This window comes from Erithacus rubecula (genome assembly GCF_903797595.1).
Source record: "Erithacus rubecula genome assembly, chromosome: 2".
NCBI lineage: Eukaryota > Metazoa > Chordata > Aves > Passeriformes > Muscicapidae > Erithacus > Erithacus rubecula.
In genome coordinates this window covers 58,640,088-58,663,355 of record NC_136685.1, presented here as the reverse complement: position 1 = coordinate 58,663,355, position 23,268 = coordinate 58,640,088, and the positions used below count along the sequence as shown (strand labels likewise).

The 23,268-nt window shown below is 39.7% G+C and overlaps 1 protein-coding gene across 4 annotated transcripts in view; it reads right to left on the bottom strand.

Moving 5' to 3' along the window:
* Positions 1–23,268, bottom strand: part of SYNJ2 (synaptojanin 2) — a 63,975-nt gene that overhangs the window by 29,544 nt on the left and 11,163 nt on the right. For 2 of the 4 annotated variants that reach the window (XM_079331090.1, XM_079331088.1), the window contains exons 3-7: positions 16,775–17,045; positions 14,184–14,409; positions 6,156–6,239; positions 4,352–4,413; positions 1,553–1,649 (exon numbers count right to left, since the gene is read on the bottom strand). In XM_079331090.1, the coding sequence (XP_079187216.1) occupies positions 1,553–1,649; positions 4,352–4,413; positions 6,156–6,239; positions 14,184–14,409; positions 16,775–17,045 (740 nt within the window). Of the gene's footprint in view, positions 1–1,552; positions 1,650–4,351; positions 4,414–6,155; positions 6,240–6,375; positions 6,614–14,183; positions 14,410–16,774; positions 17,046–23,268 lie in introns of those variants that run through there. The other 2 variants (XM_079331089.1, XM_079331091.1) reach the window with 2 other exon arrangements.

Below are 23,268 nucleotides of genomic sequence, written 5' to 3'. Positions count from 1 at the left end.
AAAAAAAAAAAAATCAGTCTAAATTCTGTGTGCTTACAGGGAATTTTCAGAGTTTATTTATTTTTTTAAATAAGCAAAAATTTAATAATTTAAACAAAAGAAAATTTATTTAAATTAAATTAACAAATGCAAGGTCTAGAGATGCCCAGTTTCTGATTTAATGTGTGGTTGCATGATATTAGAACATGATCTTGAAGAATGTGAGTTTGAGAAAATATCAGTATCAAATTATCAACAAATGCCATATTTTTATCCACGTAAATTATTTCAGCATTTCAGGATTGGTTATCTTTTACCTTTAAATTTCAGTGGGGTTTGCAAAACAAACTAGAAAAATTATTTTAAAGAGAGAGAAACCAAAAGATTACAGAGGCTTAGCCGTGTCATGCAGAAATTCAGTAAGAAGCTGAAAACAGAAACCAGGACCAGACTTCACTCCTGTGCCTTGCAAGTTTTAGGCATTAATCACTTTCTTTGGCCACATTCTGTACAAGGGGAGATGTTCACTTCATAATTTTCTGCTAGGGAAGTAGACTGTCCTTCCCAGGTCTTTTGCAGGACAAGGGAAAACTGAGAAAAAAACCTAACACTCCCTGTAAGATCACTATTGCAACAGACAGGGAAAGAAATCAGGCACAATTATTTAAGTACAATTTTTATTTTGCTTATTTTCACATAGTAAACAATTCAGCTAGAACTATTGGTATCATTCTTTACTAATGATATATATATATATGGTACTTTCTACAGGTATGTACTTAAATATTCCTATTGTCAGTTTTAAGAACATAATCTCTGAAGTATCCATGTCAGTTTGCTAAAGCAGGAGGCACTTAACGAGGCAGAGTTCCATCAGCCTCCAGCCAGATTCAGGCAGCTATTGCACTGCTGCAAATCCCACTCAGTGTCAATCTATGGCTTTAAGCTTACACTAGTTTTAAAAAGAATACCATACTAGAAAGCAGCACAGCTTTAGTTCTACAATGCCTGACATCCTTGCTTTCAGGTTTTAGTTGTGCCTGGGGACACTTAAGGGCTAGGAAAATCTCTCTCCATATAACAAACTGTCATGTGGTGCTCAGGCAGCCAATTCCCAACACAGTCAGTGCTAGATAGCTATTTCCCATTACTATCAGAGCAAGACAGCTTAGAGATGCTAAGTCACCATGCTCAGTCATCAAGGCTCAGGGCCCAGCCCCCAGGCTCCCCAGAGGGCCCCTGACTGCATAGGTGGCTACATACAATGTCAAAGCTGGCTATGACTCCCTTATGCAAATGTGAACTATCATGAAGAGTATTCAGGCAATTTCTTTTTAAGTTTGGTTAGAGAGAATGCACAGAAATGCATGAAGAAGTAAGCAGAAAGAAAGTGCTGGAAACTAAGCCATGAAACCAATAAGCACTATTCTCAGCATGTAACATATGGTAAAGAGTTAACATAATTTCTTTAGAAATACTATTCACCACCTCCTGGGCCAGAAGGAAAACAGAAGAACATGGAGGTTCAAGGAAATCAGAAAATTATTTTTAAAATGAAAATTATTGCTTTTACCTTAAAAGCTCTGTTGAGCACCTCTTCTCCTCCTCTGCTTCCCAATAGGTTAACGATCACTTGTTTTCCATACTGCTCTTTCAGAAGCATCATATGCCTACAGTAAAAGTAACCATAACAGGTACTAAACAAAACTAAGTTATGTTGCCTACTGCCATTTTCAAAATACAAAGTAGAGATGACTGGTTGTTTCATCCAGCAGAGTCTTAGCCACACCATCTACAGACACCTTTCTCAGTTTTCCTTGCAATCAATTATTAAAGTAAAAATGGTGAAAGTATGCAATTAATAGATACAGTATTCTGTATTGAACTTAAAGAAAGAAGTGTCTTAGGAAACAGGCCCCAAATCTTTTATGTCACTGTTAGCTTTGGCATTGTCCTTAACACTCCTACCTCTTGGCTGTTAGCCTGGGAGCCACACAGGAAAGACAAGAGCATAAAATGTACTACACTTCAACAGGAATTGCCTGGCATCTTGCAAGGCTGAGACTAAGAGTCAGCAGCAGTAATGGGACCTGTGACTCCAGTGCCAAGGCCAGGGAGGTCCAAACACATGTCACAGGTGACAGGGTTCAAACATCCCTGAGCTAATGCAACATGGAGATAGTCCCTCTGAACTCAAATCAAGCAGCATGGTGAGTAATCATAAGAACTGCTGCACTGGATCAGAACAAAGATCCTTTTAGCCAAGTTGTCTGACCCATATTCTGCAGGAAAATCACAAAATAGGACAAGTGGGCTGGATTTTTTGGGTGTATGTCACAAAAGTCTCAAAGGCTGACATTTAGGGACTCTCAAGAGCTTATAGCCAGATGTTGAAACACCCATTGTCCCCTCAATACATCTTTTTCAAGTCGGCATGCACGGTCTGCAAAAGCTGTGCTGGTTCATCAAGAAAAAAATCAGATGTTAAAGTTGATTTCCATCATGTACAGACAACGTTGTAGTAGTACTTAAGAGGAAGCTGGATAGAAACAGACAATAAAAATAAACACTCACAAAAAGGAGACATTATTATATGCTGCAAAATAGCATGCAATGGCAAAGTATGAGAAAACACATCTTCTGGCATTGCTCTTTAAATCCTTTAACCAGAAAAAAGTTACACAGAAAACCATGGAAGAGGAGACAAGAAAGAAGTCAAAAGCACTACCTTCAGGAAACAAAAGTAAATATATTTTCTGGTGCATTCTTGATTCTGCAATTAGTTCCCTGTATGCCAGCTCATCCTATATGGAGAGTTGCACCCCCTCTGATCCCAGCATCAAAATCCTACCTCTCTGCCAGTGTTGCTTCCTCACAACAAAACTACTGAAGCTCAAATCACTTGTTTGAATACTGTAAGCAAAGCTCCCTGTGGATTTCCCAGGGAGAGACGCCAAGGATGAAAAAAATATCTAACAAGATTACCATCCATTTCTCACATGGTTAAATGCAACAGGCTAAATAAAATCCCAGAAAAGCTGCAGCAGGTTGTTAAATTCCAGTGTACTTTTCCACAGAAGTAGTCACTTATTCCTTGCCCATTTTCAAAGGACTTTTTCAGATCTGTAAGCAGAGAGATCCCAAAGTTCATCTAATTTAGGGGCACAAAGGAAAGAAGGAATAGAGCAAGTTTATCCTTACGTTCACCTTTCTTAGGGGAAAGCTATTCACCAGTTGTATTAGGGTCATATAAAAGGTCTTACAAAGTTGTTCCTTCCTGAGCTACTCAGTTTCATGGGCAGTACAAAAAGATGCTGAGTAAGTTACTGTTTTCTTCTTACATGAAATATCTCTGTTGTGGAATGCAAACCTCCAAGGATGGAGCTTCAGGGACGCTGGCAGGGCAGGTTATCACAGCACCAGATGGCCACAAGACCAAGAGTCTCAAAGGCACTAAAACTCAGCAGGATTTAAGAGCCTTAAAAGCTTGGAGAATGTAGGCCAAGAACCTCTGGAGCAGAAACTGCTATGGTGCATAGTCCCTTTAGATTCTAATCCCTGTTTTGTGTCTTCAGTGACCATTAACAGTCAATAATGTCCTCTGTGCTAACAGTTGTGGTAATAAAGGGGCCTTAGTCAAAATCAACATACAACCTGATCTGCCAAAACCAAATCAAAACAAATTAATCACTTGACCTGCACTTACAAGGTGAAAATTTCCCACAGACTAAATTCTTCATGTGCTTTTCAGGCACTGTTCCCATAGACATCAGTAGAAATACACCCTTAGAGGATAGCAGTTCCTAGTCAGGCATTCAAAGAAATCAGGCTAATGCATTTCTCCTACAGTTTCCAGCTGACAAACAGAGTCCTAATGATTTAAAAATGTTTACAAGCCAGTCTTTGCATAAAATAGAAAACATCAGCATAACAGCATCATACAACACTGGTCACAGAATAAGGCACTGCTATTTCTGTGTAGGAGTAAAACAATGAAGAGAAGACCAAATCCAGAATGGAGTGAAAGCAGTGTTAAATCTTTAACTACTTCTATTAGAGTGGCAAAGAACACATATTCTGTGTCACATCTGTTGGCTCACAAAGGTTTGCACAAGCCCTTCTTTTGCATATCACTCAGTACTTCTAAACTTCTACAGAAATGAGTCAGGAGACCAAATTAATTCAATTACCACTGAAAACAAGAAGAAAAAAACACCAAAAAAAAAGAGACTAAATTAAGTAAACCAACTTAATCATCTGCCACATCTTCTGAAAGATGTTTCACATCTCAAGATTTTCTAGAAGACACAGTTGTGGAACCTTGGATACATGCCAGGCTGCTGTGTTGATGCTCAAGTGCAATGAGACGTACCTGTCAAAGGCAGGTGCATTGGCTTCCAGACCTCTGTTAAGCCTTAAATGGCGGGAACCAACCTAGAATAAAATATTAGAAGACCAAGAAAGAGGAAACACTTCTTAAACTGCAAAAGTCCTAAGTCACTAGATGTCTCCCTTTTTCCTTCAGAGAAAAACATTTTTTTAACAGCACCAGACATCTCTAACAGACTCCAACCACCCCCACGCATAATATCCTTAACACAAAAACCCCAGCTTTTATTAGACAACATTTACAATTACAAGTGAAAACACAATTACCATTAAGCAAAGGGATACCTACACATCCTCTTATGGCCAAACAAATCTCATCTCTTTGCCAGCTTCCTCTTGCAAATAGCACACACTGCCTCACACGAGTATTCAGTGAGTCTAGCATTCTTACTGCCCTTGCTTTGGTAGAGAGGCCTGCATTTATGCCAGTTCCATGCAATGTGTATTCTGACTTCTTCCAAAAGTATCAGAAGAGTGATTCAAAAATATGAAGGATGAAATTCTGTATCATTAAACTAATAGGTCTTTTGATATGGATGCCAACAACAGTAGCCTCAAGTTCTTTTTGAATGGTAGCTACTGTTACAGCATTATTACAGAAGGCTTCTTTCCTCTCCAAAAACTACACTCCTAAATACATATAGGATCATGCATTGTTGCCTGTATTCATTCATTATCTTATTTTTGTTTTTATGAGGTTGGTTTTCCACAATTATTTCTAACACCAGTGCCAGCATATTCACACTTAAAGAGAAAGAGTATATAATCTAATCCAGATTAGGCAAAAAAAAAACCCAGGCCAACTAAAAAATTTTACTTTTTTAACTAGGGATCACCCACTAGCCAAAAATACTTGAGGGAATGCTCAATGGCTCTATAACATACAGAGCAACAGTGCTGGATACAGCTGCACCATGGGCAGGACATGCACGATCATATAGAAAAACTTGTTTTATAAAAAGAAGCTAGTATTGCACAGAGATCCTTTAGCAATTTCTTTTTGTGCTAAATCCAGTGCCCCTGAATAGTAAATATGTTCTTGTTTAATGATCAAAAAAAGTATCATGTAACCTTTATAGTATCTTTAAAAACCAGTTTTGTGATGTACTTTCTCTCTACTAACACACATGAATATATGTGCATACTTATTTCAGTTGCTTATCCCTCTGCTAAGAGAATGCAAAGTGTGCTAGGAAGATTGTTATTTGGGCTTACAACTGTATATAAACTGCAAGCACAGACCATATGCAACCCACTAAATTTGATGCAATAATCTCATGATGACATTTCTGCCTCAGAAAAGATCAGATTAGATCATTATCACCCTTTTGACTGAAATCTCAAAAACATGCCATCCAGACATTTTACTTTGTTTCAAGGTAGCATGCTTCTACAGAGTGCTGGTATCCCTAGAAACTCCAATTTTATTGTGGAGGTCAATATCACCAAGCCAACCTGGCATTTCAGAGGAATAGGTTATTTCAAATAAAACTGAAAATGTTATAAATATATAGCTGTAAGCTTCAGTCCCTTCCAAACAGTTCCCTGTAGAGGCATTCAAACACACAAAAATTTAAAACTTCAGTCATCTACAGCTATTAGTCTGGTACAGTTGTATTTATCTAAACACACAAAATTTCCTGCAAGGTGAACTTAAAATGAAAGAGCTCAGCACTTTCACAGAATGAGCTCTGAAGCTCATTAAAAAAAAAAAAAATAGTAATGTTAATTCTAAATTGTAAGTAGCAAAAAGAGAAGCAATGTAAGCTTTCTGATTATTTGTTTACCTGAAGCCTCGTTTGCTCCCAAAACAGTGGAACAGAACCTCTGATCTGCACAAAAGAAGAGACATCATCATCCAAGTAAATTGTCTGCAAAAACAAAACAAAGGAAAGGAGTTCTGCAGTTAGATCTATCAGCCTGTGGCCCCTTCGTCAGGTGACAGTTAAAGACACTGAACTCAAAGGGTAAAAAAAGTAAACCATGTATCTCCCTGTATCCACTTACCGCTCAGCCTCTTTTCCATAGTCTCACAGGCAGTGGAACAAAGAACAACGTATTTGCTTTCATGTCATCACAGCAGATTCAATTCACTTCTCACCAGAAACAAGAGAAAACTTAAAACAGCACCACATCCTTCACCCACAATCAAGATGAGTTTGATCTACTGGTGGAGACGCTCGCAAAGACCAGCTCTCCTGCTGTGCCTCTCACAAAACTTAACTGTGCAAAATGTCATTGCTCCTTGTGACTGATGATGGGTAACGTCAGGTGGGGGATAAGCTTATCTCCCGCTGTATTTACCATTTCTTATTTCACCATGTGCTGTGTCTTGTCAGAGAATCCAAATAAAACTCTGTGAAACCAGCAGCTTTGCCACTCCCATCCTGAGGTACAGTGAACAGCAATGTGATCTTTTCCAGGGGGCTTACAGCAAGAGGTTCCAAATTCTCCACTCGCTTTCCCACCCAGAGCTCAAACTCTCCCTTTATGTGTCCTTATGATCATTGTTAACAAGCTGATTTTGGGTCAAATCTATACGAAGTAAAGGACTGATTCCCCCTTTTGCCTTCCCCCGTCCACAGTCCCCAAAGTGTTACACTATGTTAACTTAGCATGAAAGGTACTATCTTCAGATTCAGTATGACCACAGAACAACTGTGCAAAGCCCAGCTCACTCCTCTGGCCTATACTTAGCAGTGGAATCCTGGCAGCTCTCCACAGGGGATACATGATACACATCTCCGTTATCTCATGCATGACAATGACTGCTCTGCAGCCCTGGGGAGGAATGGTATCCAGGTTATCCAGGTAGCTGCCCTCACCACATCGTATCATTTGGCACAGCTGCTGCCAGCTGGCTAGCAACTTTGAAAATAGAATAGAACATGAAAATGGATTTCTCTACAGCTTTAAAGTGCTTTGTCTTTTTGCATTTGCCACTAGATGTGGCCAATGGCTGGCTCAGGGAAAGTGCCCGACCTCGACCTCTCATCTTCATAAGCATTATTAATATACAAATTTTAGAGCTACATGTGTGAAAAAAAGAAGAGGTATTTGGATAAAATTGGTGACAAAACAATGTAATGGGGCTCTAAAACATGCTCTCCCAGTAAAGTTTTCTGTACCTTATCAGCACCTGAGTGCAGGATCTAATTACCATGGCAACACATTGGTGCACCTTTTCTTTGTACATCTGTGCTCAGTAGAGTTCTTTCCTCCTGCAGCTGGACCAGTAGAGGGATATGCTTATCCCACCTTCTTCCTCTTTATCATATTCTCCCTGAGACTGGTTGTGCCAAGATGAGTCAGAGACTTCTACACACTGAATCATGTTTTCACTCACAGCCATGGACTCAACCTCATTCCAAGGTAAAACAAATTAATAGCACTACTACAGCCTCAGCATTATCCTGACTAATACTAAATGAAGATCAGGACCCGAATCTGTGCCAAAAAACATTCAGGACTGGCCTACTTAACATTCTGACAACAATCATCACCTTAGCAATTAGTGAGTAGAAATGAAGCATCTAATGGTGGCAAACATAGACAAGGTTTGTACCTGTAGTACAAGGTGGTGACTTAAGCAGCTTGCTACAGAGGATCAGTTTTATTTACAGTTTTCTGGGAAGTCCCTGTTTCCACACCTAACTGCAGAACTGACAGCTCAAGTATTTCTTTGACCAGCTCTTCTAGACATCCAGCTGTAAATCTCTAGACCTACTGATTAACAGATAGCAATTCTAATTCAGCACCTGCAGTTTAACATCCTTCAGAGTTACAGTTTAAATGGAAAGTATTTCCTCAGTTACAGACCACAAACATATAACCTACCTTCTTCCTGCCAAATATAGAAGAAAAATACTGACCAAACATTTATTTCTGCATTGGCAGATGCTCTATTTCCACTTATTAGTGAGTTAACAGATGTTTGTAACCAGTACCACTCATACTTTCTGTTCACTGGTTTTGACCCTTTACCTCTTCTGTTTTCTGCTCTATTAAGCTGTCCTTTTGGAGAACTGGGTAACAACCAAAATATTTAAACATTTGCTCATTCCTGCAACCCAAATAGGATGCCTAAACCTTGATGTGATGGGCTGGGGGATCCTGTGTCAAGCTGAGGTCTCATACAGGACTCTCCTATGATGGCAGAGCATTTTAAAGAAACTGACATTTTTTATCTATGTTGCCATGCAGCTTTTAGGAATCAGATGAGATTTTTGAACTCAGAGCACAACCCCTCCAACACAAGAAAGGACTTTTTTTTTTTTTTTTAATTCGTTTACAGGGTTCATCATTCTGTTCTCTGGAGCAATTTCTGGTCTTTCACAATCCTTTCACCTCGTTCTCATGACCCAAATGAATCCAAAATAATTTTCTTCCAAGCTGCCAGCCAGTTGGAAAAAGACCTAATATTTTTTTAATGAGTGGGAGACTCATTAAAATGACTTTTCTGCCAGTCATTCCTTCCTAAACAGACTCTAACAATTTCATTAAACATTATAACTGTGCAAATCTTCCCTCCATTTCAGTAATACCCACTAGCCTTAATTTACCATTCCAAGGAAAATGACCCTTGATCCTGACACTGCCTTTCAGTCTACGTGTCTCTTGATCTTACAATATTAGTGGCAACAGACTTCTTATCAGCACACTTGTTAAGTGAGCAGGTTTAAAGACTAAGAGAACTTTCTAGATCATGAATGGACATAATCTTACCAGCCACATACACTGAAAGAATCCCTATTTGCTAAAATCTTTAAGTAAGCACTGATAATACATTTAGATTGAACTTACACTCATAAATAAAAGATTCCAACTTCATTGCTTATGCATGGGCAAGTACAGTTTCTTTTCTCATATTCTTCACAGCCTTGATAAGATTTTGTCACAATGTCACATTTCCTACAAGCACATATCTGTCCCACCTTTTTGTTGTTCTAGTTTTGACTTTATCACCCTGTCCTCTAGCAGAGCCATTTTCCTTATTCTAAGGTACTACACAAAAGATGAACAGTTCTGTAAGAAAAGAAACGGAAAATGCCTTATGTCCAGAATTCTCCTGTCTTCTGTTTTCCTTTTCTCATGGACAAGATCATACTGGTTTGTCTCCACAAGTTCAACAATCATTCAGTTACTTTTTGGACAACACTTGGTGATTAGGATTCATACATACTGCTAAATCTCTGTCTTTGTGGAATCCTGTCTCTGTCTTAGATCCAAAATGACAGAAAGTCAGTGCTTATGTACCCCAGGGAGAATGTTCATTCCTATCAACTCCTCAAAACACTTGAGGACTACATTAATCTCAAGGGTTACTGCAATCCAATCCAGTCAGCTGCATGAACTTTCAGACCAGGATCTCATCAAACAGCATTGTAGCAACTGGGCAGTTAACCCAGGTGGAAGATGTATTTGCCTTAACAATAGATTACTTGGCCTCTGGTGGTAGAATTTGCCATGTTTTTCTTTCTGCTTCTGTGGTCTTAGACTCTCTTTGCAGTTTCGTTCTCCAACTCAGGACCAAGGGTGATAGTAGAGACAGTTCAACAGGACATTTTTCAATCTTTCTCTTCTGTTATACAGGGCCAGACCTTACCCCTGCAATCCAAGGATCTTTCCTGGTAAACAAGCTTCATGCACAGGTACTGCTAGAAAGCTTCTGGGCAAGAAGCAAACATCTATGTCAATCCACTGGTGTTCTAATCCCATTATGCTGTGCCCATTTATTGCTTGGAAAAAAATTATTCACTAATCTCCATCACTCAGCTTCATTAGAAACAAATAAACATCTGGTCTCAACTTCAAACAGCAAAATTCATTACAGACTCTGTGTACAGAGACACAGTCCCTGATGAAATGGATACTCAGATGGCGTATTTGGGGTTCCCCAGCTCTGCCACACAAAGAGCATGGACAGCAGATGGCCTCAACATACCTCTCTGTGAGTCCCTTTAGCTCAGACCATGGGACCCAAGAACATATTTGCCAAAAAAATCCTTTTTGCCTTGCCTGGGGTCATATTAAAACTTGATCCAGAAAATAAATCAACCACATGATTGCATCCATTCCTCTCCTGGAGAGCTATCCAACACAGTCTAGGAGGTATTGTGAAATAGAGATATTTTTCCTTAATCCATGCCTGACTTTTTTTTTCTGAAATTGGAAGAAAGGGACAGTTAATTTAAACTCACAGTATTTCCTTTTAGTGCTTTCTCAAGGTTTCAATTTTCATTACTCAACAATTCCATAAAGAGGAAAAAACTGAAACCATTTATTTGCCTTTGGTTAATTAGAATTGTTCCTTGTAATCCACATGCTAAGATTTTAGCGTAACTCTTTGGAGGACAACTGGAAGTAGAACTGAAATGTAAACAGTAACAGGCACACAAACTAAATGAAGAAGCATTTCTAGTTCCTCAAAGCTATCAGAAGAAAAGAATTACAAAAATGCAACACAGTCTCAACTTCAAAGGACTTCTAGGGGAGGAAGAAAAGGTGAAGAGAAACATTTAAGCTACAACTGAGAAACAGACGGATTTTAAAGTTACTTGAGAATTAAGTGTAATACTGCAAGCACTGCAACTAGAAAAGGCTACCACTATTACAAAATATTTATCAGCAAATCTGAAAGTAAACATTGAAGGAATTGCCCTCTTTTCCTTTCATTTTGTTTTCCCTTAAAATTTTGGTTTGCTTATAATATTTTCTTTCTTCATGAAGACACAAGCCAAATGATCAAAAAGTTTAAGCATATACTAGAAGATGTTAGTCTTGGGGCTTTTTAAAAGAAAAAGTGAAGATATTTTACATTTTCCCCCTTCTTCTCAACCACTGAGTCACAGCAGTTAAGTGAGCCCACAAAAAATGACTCATTGCAGAGCTGAAATGCCACAAGGCTAACTCAGTGGGAGACAAAAGCATACCATCTATGTGTAAAAGAGCTGCCTGGAGATAAGATTAATTGTTTCTCCCTCTTCTAAAAACAGAAAAATGTTACCAGTAATTCCTACAAAGAGGGGAAAAGTCCTGGGTTTTCAGAATCCTAGGGTGCTATTTATCCATGAAAGCACATAGCCAACATACCATTTACTGTACAGGCTGCAGTAAATGGAAACAAAATGTTATTCAGCCAAGATATTACCTCACAGGAGATTAGTCAGTCGTTTACTATGAAAGCAGGAGAGAGTTTATTCTTGGACTCTTCCTTCCTAATGGCAAGGGGAGGTCAGCTTGAACTGGATCTCAGGCATCCTAGTGGTTAACCCAACTATGCTTTCTTAGGACATGCAGCTTGGTATAACTAGTGTTTAGCACCATTACTAACAGCAACCTTCTTTTCCTCCTTTTCTTTGGTTTTAGAAACCAAACAAAACCACACATCCTTTAAAACTGCAAACTCTTGTTATAATTTTGAATCCACTCAAGCCTTTTACCCTAAAACCATTTCATCCTTGCACTTTTGCTTACCCAGTTGAAAAAACATTCAAAAGCCTTCAGTTCTCCCACTTCAGTATCTGGCTGAACATGAAAAAAGCACAGCAATTCCCATGAAGACCCAGACCCAGCTAAGGGAAGCATCAGCACTCAAGTGCTGTTTTACCACTCACCAGGAGCCAATCCTCAGATTTTCTGCTGGAATGCAAAGGTCACCTTATTTTTCATGCTAATCATTTGTAACATGATGTACTCCAGGGATATAACAAAATAAAATGAGTTACTACTGACCTACCTAGTGAGCAGGAGAGCAGGAGTATTTCCCATAATAAGTCAACTGCTAAGTGAGTGCCACAAATGTGAGACTCACTGAAAAAAAAGCTGACAATCCTTACTAATGTTTTCTTTCCCCAGCATTTCAGCAAGAGAACATTCTTCACATCCTGAGTAACAGGATTAGTGCTTTGCACTCATATTCATAAGAAGATACTCAACTAAAATAGCAGAATGTGCCAGGTATCACTTAAAATCTCCTTTCTTCCATTCCCAGGTTCAAATGGAAAATTCCACCTTTTAGTAAGCAGACATAGCTATATGTCCCAATGCAGTGACAAACTTTCTAGAAAGGTGTAGATGTTGCAAAACTTGCCTTGCAATTACTTTGGAGCAGTGGCACAAAAGAGTATTATTAACAGAGATTTCAGAGGCTGACATTAGAGACCCAAGCACTGCAGGGGAAGAGCTTCACATTCAACAAGCAGAATCTATGGGAGCCTGAACACTAAGTGAGAAACTGTCAGACTAACTGAAAATGCTGGCAAACCAGGAAAAGGAAGGACACTAGCAAAAAAATTACCCACATCCCCGGAGAGAACTCTGACATTGGGCAGAAAGTCACACATGTAACATTGTGCACACTTCAGCTCCTCTTGGGAATCAAACCTCACCAGCAGGCTGGGAAATACCAGTCTGCAACTCCTCCAGGCATCCTCCTGATGATCAAAGCACTGTCAAATCTAAGGTGGCTTTACCTTAGTGTCTTTAGGCAGAACCAGGTGAAAAGATTAAAGCTGTATTACTAAGACAATATCTTAGAGGAAATGTGAAAAGAACCTAAACATGGCTGGATTTTGGATAAAGAGGAGCCTGAAGGCATGCCTGCATATGCAGTGGGATAACAGGAAGAAGCTTACTTCCTGAGAGCTGCTACACTCACACATTGTTGTGAGGAAATACTGGTGCTGTCAGCCCACATTAAGTGTGGGCACCTTTCAGAGAGGTTCCTGAGCCATCAGGCACCACAGGCTTTCAATGACAGCTCAAGTATCTCAGTGCTGCCCTCACTCTTTCCTGTTCCCCTTATGAGCACCACACAAGCAATCCACTTTCATTGTACATGCACCTACATATATACACACACATATACACAATCTGTGCCACATATGCAGCTCTGTAGATATGACCAGAAGATGCTGAAAACAGCCAAATTCTAGGAACAAATCCCTGTTCTTTGTTGAAAACTACCAGCCATTTGTCTGTTCTCTTCATACAGTGATCCATTTCTGTATGATGGTTCTGACTGCTAGTAATTACTACTTCAGTTCAAAAAGGAAAAGGTGACTGTGCTTGAGTAAGAAAGCACTCACTTTGGCTGGCACAGAAGACTTCAGATTCTCCATGGTCCAGTGCTTTTTATTGACTTTCAAGGCAGGAAGCTAAACCATGTGCAATAAAACCAAGAGACTGTTGTTTTGTTTGGATGTGCCAATCAAGGGAGCCTGCTGAATGCATTTCACACACATAATTTGTCTCAGCATCAGCTGGAAATGAAGCTTTTACCACATATGTATGTATAAAAACTGCCATACCACCTCACATTGGAGAGAATTCCCCACAAGCCAATGGGGAATATAAAAGCAGTCTCCTCCAAAATTAGTTGAACTGGAATTTGTCTGGGTCTGAGAAGATGTTATTTTTTCAACATTTTCTTTACTAGAGAAAGATGATTTGACAGTGAACTTTACTAGGCAAAGATTAGGTCCCAGCACCATGCTAGACAGCGTCCTGAATGGTTTAAAACCCCATGTCTACATTTCACTACATTATCAAATGGCCAGACTTTCACAGTCAGGAAAAAAATTTAAAGTGTTAGTGAAAACCATGTAAATGAAAAAGTCAGAAACAGAGAAAAAGAGCAAATTGCAAAGAAATGCTTAATGGACAAGAACAAACAGATCTGCCATGCAAGAATATTTTAAATATTCTTGAAAAAACCCCCACTTGCTGAGCTCCTTTAATTCTCGTTAAAAATTCTGCCCCAATTAAACACAAGTGGACTAAATTATGCAAAGCCATTGGATACATCCTCTTACCTGCTCTGTCTCAACAAAGTTAGACACGTGCCCATCATCGTTGACCCCTCGGACGTGGAAGCGGACACCAGCTCGCTCGCAGCTGATGCGGGAGATGAGGCAGGCCTTGGCCTTCTTGTGGGAAGCATAAACAGTGCGAATGTCCACGACTCCACAGACCACTTTCAGCAGCCAGTCGGAGCAGTTCACCTGGTAGTGTTTGAAGGGCACATGCAATAGCTGGTTCCTGAAAGGTTCAGCAACATACAGACACATTACCGAATAAAACAAACAGACACGCATGAGTATCACCTGACAACAATCATTAATTCCATCAATTAATGTTTTATGACCCCTTTTCTATGTACCTTATCTCTACCCAAACACAGGAAATACCAGGAAGAAGCCCTTGTGAACTACTATAGTGAACTGAACATGGCAAATTTTAACCACACAACTACCACCAAGGTGCTGTCTTTATCTCTTGTACCTGTCTCATAAATTCAGATGCAAATGTTACCGTTTTCAGCCCCAGAAATTCATATTTAGTAATCTTTTTCATAAATTACAGTGTTGTCAAGCTAATTACTTGTTTTGGAAGAGTACTGCCTGGACCTTAGAAATCACTACAGGATGAAGGACTGGTTCAAAATCCAGCAGGGTTTTCAGAAAAAAAAATTTCCAAGCAGAAACTGGATTTGGAAGTCACTGGAAATATTGCAAAACGTACTACTAAAATGAAGAGGAACATCTGTTCTAATCTTCAAGACCAAAAACTCAAGAAACCTGTCATGTCTAGTTAATAGTGATGCCAGACTCTTTTATTATGATGTTCTTCTTTATTTCATGTTTCAAAATGTGCCTTTAGTCACATAGGAGGGCCAGGAAAATATCTTTTATGACCATGCTTTGCTCAATAGAGGATCTGTTAAAAGAGAGTGAAACCCCTGAAAAATTGTTCTTCTAGAGTACAGCATTTACCTGAAAAAGGTGCAAGCCATTATTATATTTTGAATCTAAATATGTAATGGAAAAAGCAGCTCTGAAACAATTTTTGCTATCTGTTCCAACTCTTTCTCCCAGTTCTACTCACAAAGGAAGTCCTCACTCAAACACATTCCAGTAGAATTTTTTTGTTGTTGTTGCAGATCATTAAACAGGCAGTTTGTGTTGTCTATAACTAAGGTCACATTACACTTTTCATTGTGTAACTATTCATCTCATTGTTTACTTTTCCTCAAGCATCTATTGTTTGGTCTGAAATTTCCCATGTCACCTAATTACCTCAAGATAAATTTTCTTTGGAATTTCTTTTTGCCCTTAATACATTGTTGTCACCATTTTCCCCTGTTTTACAACATATTGGAGAACGGAAACTCTTCAGAATTTACTTCTAGATTAGCCAGAAGCAGCAGAGAAGAAAGGTTTGAATATACTTATCTTCCAAGTTTCAAGAGACAGTGGAGGGAAAAAGAGTTGCTTTAAATGTTGTTTCTTTATGGGGTATTGCTATCTTAGCAGTTGAGTACATCTCATAATTGAAGTACAACTCATTTCTGCCGCATGTCTGACTTGACAATGTTTGGTGAGGGATGCATCATTAGCACAGCTGAAAGCAAGTATTTATTATGTATCTTTCTTCAGTTTTAAACTCAAACCACTAGATCTTACCAGTTAAAATCACATCATAACAGGAAAGATTATTTAGCCTAACTGAACTGCTCTCTCATGTTAATTTATCACCCATTATAAACTCTTTTGGTTATTTAATATTCACCTACTTTGGGCCACAAGCCTCACTGCACATTCTAGCAGCACATCTACATTTAACCCTGCTAGTTATTTTCCACCTCCATTAAACCCTCACTTATTTCCAGAATGGCTATGCCTGCTGTGTGACTATCTTTTTGTTTAAAAAGGAGGCAGGGGGTAGGGGGAGAAAGGTATAGAAATGCAAGCATTACGCCAAAACTTGCAAAGCAAACAAACTGAATTACATCAACCCAGCACTGTGTTCTCTCCTTTCCCCTCAACCAACACTTACAATACGAGATAACTTCCTTTTTTTTTAATAAGCACAAGAAAATAAAAATCACAGAAATGTGTATCGCGGAAGTTTTGTTTCATGCAACTTATGTTTGCACTGAGCTGCAACATAAAAACCAGGTCACATTACTGAAACAATAAACCACAGACTTTAAACACATACTTTCAAATAGTAACAGATACTTCAGTACAAATGATGGGATTTATGAACAGTACAAGTGCAGGTTTCTATTAGATAACTTTAAAGAAAACTATTAAAAAGGACTGCAGGGGAAACTATTCATGACATATAGAGATATGTTTCTGTAGTAGGAGCAATATATATCTTGTATTTCCCTCTTTGTAGCACAAAATGTCATTTTATAATTGCACTTCACTATCAGATTAATTTTAATTAAACACAAATTACCATGAATTCATTAAAGCCACCTGCCCTGTAAAAGGACATGTCAATGAAATGAAAGGAGATGCACATGAAATGCCCGTGTTCACCTTCCTCTGAGAATGTCTGACATGAGATACAGGTGGGGACAACAGAAGACTCAGGTATAACACGCAGTACTAACCAGAAGAACGAGTTACCAGATTCATAGTTGTTATCACCCTGCTTCTGAGCCCGCACAGTCAGGTCAAAGTTTGAGCCTGCATTAGGCCAGGAGAAATAGAACATCCCAGAGTTCAGAATTTTCTTCAAGGCAGTAACACGCTCGTCTTCCTTGGTTTCTTCCTGGAGAGGACAGAAATCTGTTGCAGTGATTTTGTAAACTTCAGCGTCCAGGATTTTTCCCACTGATGTACAGCCTGTCACCAGGACCAGAAAGTGCAGCCGAGTGTTACCTAGAAGTGACAGACAGTTACAAAGGGTTATTTTATTTCCAAGTGGACACAGCTTCTCATCAGCCCTGTCATACACAATGCCAACTAGGCTCCAGCAGAGGCCAGACAGGGCTCCGGCAGATGCTCCAGCATTTTCGCTTGACAAGAGAACAAACAGGAACAACAGGTGTGCAGGCCATGTTCTTTACATTTCTGAATTCCTCTTAACTGTATATAAGTGGCTGCAATTGCATAATATTCCACAACACTTCTCCATCGACATCATTTGCTGCACTAGAGTGTGTTTTCCTCACTGACTTTATGAAGAGCAATGTGCTCACTATCAGGACACTATTTAAAAAAATCAATTTCACCACCCTAGAGAACATACACCATTCAGATTCTTTACTGGCTTCAGCTGAAGCTGGGCATGTTCACACATTCATAAAATTTCAGTATTGACAATTCCTGAGATGTTGCTTTTTATATCACTAAAGCATGTACATGATTTGACAGCCACCTCAGTTATCACTCAAACAATTACAGCTGCCATAACTGTGAAACCATGAAGCAGCTGAACTTCAGGGCCCCAAAATCAAAAGATAAATTTGGAGCTTGAGAACATCACTGTAATCAGATCTCTTGTACACAGAACCATTTCAACCTCTGTTCATTCTCTCTGAAATGACAATTAAGAAACAGTAGAACAGTTTTTCTGGAAATGCTGATTTTGCTACAAAGAAGCTGTTTGATTCACTTAAATTGGCCTGTAATGGAGGCAATGTCATCCTAGTCACTCCACTTAGTAAGAAAAGGTGGAAATGAGCCAAGATTTATTAATTTAGCACAGCAGAACCAACAGCTGACCTGCCAAGAGCAAGTTAATTAGCTAAGGGCACAGTAACAATCTGGGACAGTATGGCTTCAGACAGGTAAAGGGAACACTTCTTAGAATCACTTTTCAACTCTCCAAGGTGACCCACTGTCTGAAAACACACACCATCTCTCACACAACAACTATTTTTTTCCTGAAACACCAGTAGGGGAGTCCTTGCTTTCATATAACAGGTTGGCTACAGAAACCAGAGTTAAGGGTGCTTTTCAGCAGGGCCAGAATATTTGTGTAGGCACATGGAATGGCAAGACAAGGTGGGAGATTAGAACTTATTCATTGTGTTCTGCTGACTCCAGTTTTGTATAAAGGCCAGTGTAGGTGGTATTTACTAAAAAGCTCTGTTCATCACATTCCTTTCTGTAACAACGCTGTGCCATGTTCTTCTTGAGTGCTTTCAAGAAGTATGTCTGCTGTGCTTGTGATATCCCAGCAGAGGGCTAGAAACACTGGAAGTTTATTCCTCCTTTGCACATGACTTTGTGTAATTACAAATAATAAAGAATAGGAGACACATCAATTATCACCATGAGAGTTCATAAGTGACCAAATACCACCTTGCAGCCTCCATAAAGGGTTAGCAGGAGTTAGCTGTCTCTCAGGATAGCTAAAAGCTTCTGTGACTTAGCTGAAACCATGTAAAACTGATCAGCTTGAAGTAAATTTCACTCAGAAGACTTTGGAAGCAATATATAGAAACACTTATTAGTATGCCATAATATCAGTCAGCCTTGTTAGTCACAAAAAAAACAGTAGTGAAGGACTTGGAGAGCTGCCTGGGTGCGATGCTGAGACAGAGAGTACAACTACTTTCAGGGCCTTCAGTGACCTTAAGCTTTCCTAGATGGTTCAGAAGAGATCAAATGAGAAAGTCAACATCAAAATAGCCAAAAAGAACAAAACTTAATGACATAGGGCTTGTTACCTGTGGTTCTGTCCTTCGAGGAGCTTGTAGCCAGTGGAAAATAACTGGATCTAAACAGAATGATCCTCTAGTTTAAGAAAGTGTTGAGTAGGAATTTCTGCCTTACCTAGAAACCTGCTCTTGCTTACCAGAGATTAAAAACTCTTTTTACTACCTCCTCCACTCAACTACTCACCCCAAATGGGATACTCATCTACACATTCAAAGGTCCACCATCTCTACCCCTTTATATCACTAGCTAATAAGCTCCAAAAATGCACACCTAAGAAGGTATTGCATTGTCCCTGAAGTATAAGGAGATTGGTTTTCTAAAGCTGTGATACTTTGCTGCCACTGGGCAATAACCCCATATGAAACAGTCAGTAAGGGTTGTTCAGCCTGGAGAGAAGAAGCCTCAGGGAAAACATTGTTACAGCCTTTCGATATTTAAAGGGGAGCCTGTAACAAAAGATGGAGAGAGACTTTTCACAAGGGCTTGCAGTGAAGGGAAGGGGGCAACAGTTTTCCACTGAAAGATGGGAAGTTTAGATTGAATATAAGGAAGACATCTTTCTCAATGAGAGCAGTCAAAGAGTGGAAAAGGTTATCACCCCTGGGAAGTGTTCCAGGTCAGGTTGGAAGGGACTTCAAGCCCCCTGGTCTAGAGGCAGGTGTCCCTGCCCATGACAGGGCAGTGGAAGCAGATGGTCTATAAAGGTCCCCTCTTGACTCAAGCCATTCTACAGTTCTATATACACAGAATAAATCTCTGCAGTACTCCAAATTACAGAGCAGCCACCACACACTTGTCATGACACCTTTGAACAGAGACAGGTTGGCAAAGATGTTCACACTTACAGCCCAAAAAAACAGAGAAAAAGGATGAAAAGAGAGATTTAAGGCGTGATAAAGCTAGCTTGCTTTGCCACTTGGTCCTCCCAGGCTGCTCTGTGAGCTGAGGTAGTCCTCAGACCACCTCTAACCTCTCTTATTTGTTTAAATCACTCAGGATATGCTGCAAAACAGACAATGCAGAGATCCTGTAACACCACAGCCCCAGCCTAACACAAATCTCTCTGATTCTGCACCTTGGAAAAAAGTCCCAAGCCCCATCCTCTGATAGCACTTTCATTCCAGGTGGTATTTGGAGTGTTCCTGGGAACCAGCTCTGGGCTATCACTGCACTGTCTGCAGGAGGAAGACCCTTGCCTGATGTGCATGTCCTCTTGGAACAAGGAACAAGCTAATTACAATATCCCACTGACAGTGCTCTGTGCCTGTGTCCTCCCCATTTTTATGCACAGCACAGATGTAGCCATGGGGTTCTGAACAGAGGTAATGCTCCTGTCAACCTCACACAGCAGAATTAATGCTGCCAAAAGACTGCTCCACTATTCATCTTTTAGTCATATCTTCATTAAGGTGTAAGAAATTACTCATCACTAAGCTATACAGCTACACACAGAGAAGACTTTCCCTGTCTTTCCCTCTTTACCAGCAACATCTAGATGGGCCCACAGTTTTGAATTATGACATGAAAATCCTTCAGATTTCAGTTGCCTATTCATGTAAATTTCACTTGGTACCAACCACCAACCACATCAGCTGTAGACTAGTTACCATACCCCACCTTGGAAAATAAATTTAAAAAAATTTCCTTTAACTTACACAAGTAGTTTAATGTATAATCCTGATTCATTTTAGCCTTTCTAAACTATACACATAGATGAAAGTGATTTAGGAATGTAAAAACTGCAATTGAAGGTCACAACTGTAGAAATGTCCTTCCTGTCCTTGGGATGCAATCTGGAATGTTTTAAAGAAATCTCTGAAATAATTTTATAGCAAGAAGTGAAGTGTTCCTAACTGGTCATGCTTTCTACAGCAACACATCTAAGAAAAAGCATTACCCACATATAGTATTAAAGAAAAAAAATATTTCAAAACTTACAGACCAAACCTTGATCTCAGATAAATGGGTACAAATGTTCACACATTGTGACCAAGATAATTGTTTTGCCCCATTCCAGTAATCAATTGCTACAACAATCTGTAAAGAACACTTTGAAGAAATGTAAGAAATGTTTTGCTCAATGCGATATGTGCAGAATGCCCTTTTATTAGGTTGCACAAGAGAGGCTGAGGATGAAGCATTTTTAGCACAGAAACAAGACAATAATAATTTCCATCCATTTTTTACAAATGCTCTTGTGAAACCAACTGCCTTTATCCAAGTTGAACAGGAAATGCAGTTCTGGTACGTCACAGTGTACAATAATAAGCTAGTTTCTGTATTTAACCTGTCTACATGACTCAAAGCAATTGTTTTCCCTGCAGCTTAGGGAATTATTTCAATGTTGCCTATTTTGAGCTACAGTGAAAAGGAGTCAATATTCAATCTTATTTTGTTCCTCTTAACTGTAACTATTTCACTCAAGACTGTCTTTTCTTTCCAAAATCGATTTTCTCCAATTTTTGCTCTTTCTCCATTCCATCACAGTCATTGCCTTATGTTCCCTCAGACTTTTTCATCTCCACTCCACACATACTCCATTCCATTTGATAGTCCACTAAAATCAATTTTGTCTCTCATCTGTCTTCAAAAATAGCAACACAACACAACAGAGCAGTACATTCTAACCACCTAGCTGAAAATTCCTGAGGATATCTACAGCAGAATTGTGAAAAGAGCTAAGACTTTACAAATTACCATTTTAGTATCAAAGATACTCCTCTTTCTCCTTCTTCCAAATACTTTTTAAGAAATGTTCAAGAAGAACAGAAGACAGATACTTAACTGTCCTTTTTACTTTTGAAATTTTTTCCTTTCAACTACACACTGTATATGTACAAGCATGGGAGTATATACACAATCAAGTGAACTCAGAATGCCTCCCCAAATACAGCAGCTGTATTAAACCAAACAGCCTATGTGGAAATGGTTTAAAATATCCCCTCATGTATGCATCTCTTCCTGACATCACAGTATCTGAAAAAACACTGTAAAGCCAGCTCCTTTAACACTTTGCTTAAGATGTATTTGTCATTGCTAGATCTTCTTTGGCAGCAAAATCTTGGCTGAGGTACAGCTCAGAGACACTGTACAATTCATTCTGCTGCCATCCATCTCACAAAAGAAAGCAGAAGAACTTAGTGAGTCACGTTAACAGACATAAGTACATAGAAGTGAATGTTATTACTGGTGGGAAACATTAACTTTGTGAGTCAGTTTCACATATTTCATCTACTTTCTTGTGAAAAGCACGATCTACTTTGGCAGGCATACAATGTGATTTATTTGGATTTCTAAGTAGTGATATTTACAGATTAATTAAAATGTTCAGAGACATCTTTCATCTCTTGGCAAAAAGTCTCCCCTTCTGCTCTACAAATATACTCTTAATATCCCAGTGGAATGTATTTTCACAAATATCTCAGTTAATTTAATACTTATGGTCTGCATGTTTCCAGTAGTAAGAAAAAATGCTGATACTCCTGAACACTGAAGCTCAGTGAAGAGCTAGCCAATTATGCCTTTGTTTGCAGCTGCTAAAATATATTATACAAAAAAGGAAAAAGTTACATTGCATTCCTGTGGCTCTTTGACTCTCCCTGGCTGGATGCCTGTCCACCAAAACTGCTCTGTCACTCCCCTCCTCAGCTGGGTAGGGGAGCAAAACAAAAGGAAAGGCTTATGGGTCTAGAAAAAGCCAGGGAAGATCATTTAGCAGTTATGGGCAAAATGGACTTAACTTGGGGAAACTAGTTTTATTTATCACTAATCAAAACAGAGTAGGGCAATGAGCAAAACACCTTCCTCCACCCCTCCCTTTTTCCCAGGCTTAACTTTACTCCCAGTTTTCTCTTCCCCAATGGTACAGGGGGATGGAAAATAGGGGCTGTGATCAGTTCATCACACATTATCTCTGCTGCTCCTTACTCCTCAAGGGGAGCTCTCCTCAGACTCTTTCCATGCTCCAGAATGGAGACCCTCCCATGGAAGACAGTCCTCCTTGACCTTCTCCAGCATGACTCCATCCCATGGGCTGCAGTTCCTCACAAACTGCTCCAGTGTGGGTCCCTCACACAGGGTGCAGGCCTTCTGGAACAAACTGCTCCAGGGTGGATCCCCCACAGGGTCACAAAACTGGCCAGAAAACCTGCTCCAGACTGGGCTCCTCTCTCCATGGGTCCTGGGCTGCAGGGGCACAGCTGCCTCACCATGGGCTGCACCAGGGGCTGCAGGGGAATCTGAGCTCAGGCACCTGGAGCACCTCCTGCCCCTCCTGCCCTCTACCTTGGGATCTGCGGAGCTGTTCCTCTCACATATTATAACTCTGCTCTTCTCCAGCTTCAGCTGGGCAGTTTTCCCACCCTTCTCCAGTCTGTTATCCCAGAGGCACTACCACTGCTGCTGATGGGTTCAGTCTTGGCCAGCAGCACATCTG